Source organism: Acinonyx jubatus, chromosome B4 (assembly GCF_027475565.1).
Source record: "Acinonyx jubatus isolate Ajub_Pintada_27869175 chromosome B4, VMU_Ajub_asm_v1.0, whole genome shotgun sequence".
Lineage (NCBI taxonomy): Eukaryota > Metazoa > Chordata > Mammalia > Carnivora > Felidae > Acinonyx > Acinonyx jubatus.
Genome location: NC_069387.1, coordinates 79,202,581 through 79,207,618, shown reverse-complemented (window position 1 = coordinate 79,207,618; position 5,038 = coordinate 79,202,581). Strand labels below are relative to the sequence as shown.

The 5,038-nt window shown below is 51.8% G+C and overlaps 1 protein-coding gene across 1 annotated transcript; it reads left to right on the top strand.

Annotated features, from left to right (window-relative positions):
• The first annotated feature begins 318 nt into the window (after positions 1 to 318).
• On the top strand, positions 319 to 4,007 carry LACRT (lacritin). The gene is made up of 5 exons (XM_015080980.2): positions 319 to 425; positions 1,674 to 1,721; positions 2,862 to 2,966; positions 3,344 to 3,430; positions 3,866 to 4,007. Exons 1-5 carry the CDS (start codon positions 368 to 370, stop codon positions 3,925 to 3,927), a joined length of 360 nt encoding a protein of 119 aa, XP_014936466.1. The 5' UTR covers positions 319 to 367; the 3' UTR covers positions 3,928 to 4,007.
• Positions 4,008 to 5,038: the final 1,031 nt, after the last annotated feature.

The following is a 5,038-nucleotide window of genomic DNA, read 5'->3' as shown; positions in this document are numbered from 1 at the left end:
TCCTATTAATACCATCAACAGACACATTCTAGAATCTCCCCAAACAAAATTTGCTCTGCATCTGGTCCCTGAGATCCCAAGGATGTGAAGCCAGAGGGCAAGTAGGAAGGAGAAGGAAGGGGGGAGGAAGAGGATGGCTGGAAGTCAGTAGGGAAAGGATGCCAGCTACTAACCAGCCCCAGATATCCCTTGTTGACTTAGCAAGTGACAGTCTGGGGAAGAAGGGGGGGAGGACACGGAAGTCACACCTCTCCAAACTTGATTCCCATTGGCCCTCGGTATCCTTAAAAGGGCCCACGAGTATCTGCACTGGTATTCCTGGACCCTCTGAGGATTCTGTGGTTATACTTGCTTCTCACTCCACAGCATGAGATTCTCAGCTCTCCTCCTCCTGGCAGCGCTGGCTGGGGCCCTGGTCTGTGCCCGTGAGTATGGCCCTTCCCCTGTACCCCACCAGAGCCCTGACAGTCCAGGGAAGCCTTAACTCTGGTCTTCATTTTTCTCTTTCTCTCCCAGTGCTGTCCTGGCTCCTCCTGTTCCTGCAAGTGACTCCTGCCCCCAGTTCTCTGCCCATAGGCTCTTTACCCGCGTTGGTCAGGGAGCCAGGAACCCCCCGGCACCGTCTGCTCTCCAGCCCATCCCCTCACACACCTTCCTTTATTCCCTATGCTCCAGCCACCCTGGCCTTCTTACAGGCCTTCTGGGCCACCACATAGAGGTGCAGGTTGTCCCGTGCACAGGGGTGCCAGGCAGGGGATGGAGGGGGCTGAAATCTAGCCCGTGGTCCATTTGCCAAGCAATGGGCCCTGCCCATGGCCTTGTGTCTCTGGATGCCTCTTCCTGAGAAGAGCAAAAAAAAAAGAAAGAAAAGCGCTATTCATGCCAGGACAACCCTGCTGCTCCTCGAACACTGGGGCCTTCCTTCTTACTCTTCTTTCTGCCTGGAATTCTTTTCCTCTCCTTGTCACTTTCCTCCAGCCAATCCAGAATGTCACCTGGCCAATGCTTTCTCATCTGTCAAATCTCAGTTCAGATATCAATTCCTCAAAAAAGCCTTCCATGAACATGTAGGAAAAATTAGACCCTGCTTGCTGTTATCACACCACTCCGCACTTACCCCTCTAGCACCATCACACAGTGACTCACTAATTATGTCATGGAATGTAAGCTGGGTCAGGGCAGGGTCTTTCCACCTTCTTCAGCACCGAACCCCCTCCACTTAGCAGAGCACTTTGCATAAACATTGTGTTGAAAGAACAGAGACAAGGAGGGCTGGAGTCCAATCCCAGAAATCACTCATGCATGGCCCCATGGCCCCTGCACTGTCCCCCTCAGCCACAGAGGAGCCTGAGCACCTCCAGCCACAGCCAAGTCCCTGGCGCGAATCTCACGGCACCCTCACAGGCCAGAGGCAATCTGGAGGAGGGCAGTTTTCAGAGCATATTACACTTTTCCCGGGAGAACCTGCTTCAAACAACTGTAGGAGGGGTTAAACACCAGACAGAGTGCTTGGTGGGTCTACTGATGAGGCAGAAGGGCACATTTCACCAATAGGGAAACGTGTCTCCCTGTGTCCATGAGCTCTCCTTAGAGCTGAGGATACAGAATGGGAGGTAGGATGGCTCAGATGGGTCAGGTTCAGTCCTTACTGTCACCTCTTTCTTCCACTGCAGAAGATGCCTCCTCTGATCCCACCGAGGCTACTCCGGGGACTGTGGCCAGTGAGTCCTTCTGTCCCTCCTGTCCCTGTGCTCAAGGGGAGGGTCTAACAGCCAGGGATGTGGGTGGAGGCTGGAAGAGGAATGGGGGGTGGGGGTGGGTCCTGCTCTTGGTGGTAACAAGAGGAGCATGGATTGGGGTGCAACAAGGCTAAGGATGAAATGGGACAACCCAGGCAGGCACGATCAGTAGGAAGAATGGGGAAAGGGTTTGTTATGGATAAAAGGGAGAAAAAGATGAGGTTGAGTGATAAGGGAAATGATACCCATGCGGTATTAATACCTTCACCTACACACACTTCCTGTACCTCCCAACTCCTTAGCAAGTTGCCCGATATCCAGCTTCAGACACCATTTGCATCCTGGTTTTCCACGCTTCTCCTTCATGTACAGCCCACATCAACTAAATTGAACTTGTTTGCATTCTCCATTCCTATCCTATACACACCTCTCCCAGAACTCTGGCTGACTGACTGACTTCCTGCCCCCAAGGAAGCCCCTTTAGAATATCCTCCCTGCCAAAATCCTGTTTTCAAGACCCAGCGTCGCTCTGACTAGCTCCTTGATTCCCTCCATATCCTAGCCCAAATACCTCCCCAACCCTGCCCATTAGAAGCATGCAACCCTGCCCTCCAACTCTGCCATCCAAGAGGCACTGTCTTAGTCCATCTGGGCTGTACAGCAAATCACCACAGACTGGATGGCTTAAACAACAAACATTTATTTCCCACAATTCTGGAGGCTGGAAATCCAAGATCAAGATGCCAGCATGATCAGGTTCTAGTAAGGACCCTCTTCCAGATTACAGACTGCTGAGTTTTCACCACATCCTCACATGGCAGAAAGAGCCCTGGGGTCTCTTTTATAAAGACATTAATCCCATTCATAAGAGCTCCACCCTCATGACCTAATTACATCATAGGCCCCACCTCCTAAGACCATCATACTGAGGGGTAGGATTTCAATATATGAATTTGGAGGGGGACATAAACGTTCAGTCCCTCACAGGCACTTGTGTGTAGAAATCGTATCATCTCCGTATCCTGGCCCCCAGCACATACTAGGTATCCTGGGCTCTGCCACTTGTTCCAAAACTAAAAACCATTTGACTTTGCTAAAATCAACAAATTGGCGTGTTTGCAGCTGAACCTGAAGTGACTACATCTCCAGCGGAAACTGTTCCACCCCAAGAGACACCCCAGGAGCCAAACAGCGCCACCACAAGTAAAGAAGGACTAAACCCACTGAGTAAGTCTCTGTCTCTACGCCAGATGACAACCCAGAGGAATCTCTGGTGGCAGGCCTCCATGACACTTCCTCCCACAGAGACGAGTCCAGGGAGAAGCAGACATACTCATTCCCCTGACCGTAAAGTCGCAAGTAGGGGCTCACATTGTACCCACTCACACAGCTTCCGCGATAGATTTTGCTGCCTGCACCCTCCATGGTTTCTTTCCTGGCCCATCCACCTTCCTAAGAGAAGAAGCTGGGCCCCTCAGCAAAACTTCTTCACTTTAGGGATTTGTATAGGAACAATGTCTGGTGAGGGGCAGGAGGGGGAAGGGGGAGTTTTCTCGAAATGATGGGACTTTTCTGCTAATGTGATTCTTCTGCTCCAAAATTAGAATTCCTGGTGAGCAAAGGTAGCCTGGTAGCAGAACATGGCTTTCAAGAAGCAAGAAAAAAACTGCATGAAGGAAAACTTTACGAACGTGAGTATATCCCAAGGCAGAGCCTTGTGGGAACAGGAACCCTCACCACTCATCATCCAGGGGCAGGAGGTGGGTCAGGACCCCCTCGCCCAGAGACCTGGAACTGCCACAGCCCCTCCCCACTGAATCTTCCCTCCTGTTGTCTTCAAATGTCCCCAGTTTGTCACACACACTCAAACCACAGGGTTGCCTGATGCCAGATTGCCCCTGGGTCTCAGCCCCAGCCTTCCCACTGCGGAGCCTGTCCAGATGGGGAAGGCGCGGGCGGGTCCCTGAGGCTCTGGCGAATCTGCCTTCCATCCCTCTGACTCCCACGCTAAGCTGTCCAGGGGCTGGGTGAGGTTGCAAAGCAGAAGAGGGAGTTGAGGAGGATGGACAGGGTGGAGCTGGGGCCTGGGGCCTGTGAGCCTCATTCTCACCTCTGCTTTCTTCTAGGTGGAGTTGAACTAGCAGAAAAACTGAAGAAATTCGTTCCCAGCTCCTTTCTTCTAAGTTGAGTCTAAGAATTTGAAAAGAACGGGGCCCCTGGACTCAAAGCCTTAAACATGCTTGCAGCCCAGAACGATTAAACTGAAGCATCCAACATGCTGTGTGCCTGTGCTCTGTGGGGCGGGCCCAGGAGGAGGTGGGGAGCAAAGCCATCCGCTGGAACGCCAAGAGACCCTGGGTGTCCCGACCCAGGCCCTTGGGCCTGTCAAGCCTTCCTTGAGGACACAACCCCTAACAAACCCTTTCATTTGCACTGAGCCACCAGCCACACGTGCTGGGCCTCCTTCTAGTGCAAATGCCTCTCCAGTTCTGGTCTAATCGCTCACATAGAGTGCCTCATGACATTTGAGCATTTCCAAAAATTAAATCAACCTCCAAAGAACCAGGATTTGTCATCCTGAAAATAGTCAAAGCCCGAGTCACTCTATTAAAGCCATTTTCTGGTGCCCTTATTAAAAATGCATCCCTCCTGCCTTCCATTCACCCTTTCTACACTGGGCCCAAGTGAAGGGCAATGGCTAATTAGACCAGATCAGTAAAATAATGAGCCGCTGCAGTGAGAGCTGACACTTGACTAAAAGCCCTATTAACCCACTGCAACAATCCATGTGATTAGCGTACCCCGTTTCCCTCCACCACAGTCTGGGATCGCACTTCACACTCTGCACACAGGTGAGCAGGGGAAGAATATTCATGACTGTGGAGGAAGACAGGACAACGCTCTCCTGCCAACCCTCTTCCCAAGCCTGGTGTGTGGCAGGTGTGCTTTCTAACACTCCCAGAGTCCTTGATTCTAGATGGTCCTTCCTCCACCCCACCTAACACCCACCCCCTCTATCCTGGGAGTGAGAGCATTCGACCTAGACCCTGTTTTATTTATTTTTTATGTATTTATTTATTTTGAGAGGGGGGCAGGGGCAGAGAGAGAGGGAGGGAGAGAGCGAATCCCAGGAAGGCTCCACACTGTCAGCACAGAGTCCTATGTGGGGCTTGAACTCACAAACCATGAGATCATGACCTGAGCCGAACTCAGATGCTTAACCGACTGAGCCACCCAGGCACCCCGACATAGACCCTGTTTTAAATGGGGTGAAGAAACTCATCTCCTTCCTCCCTCCT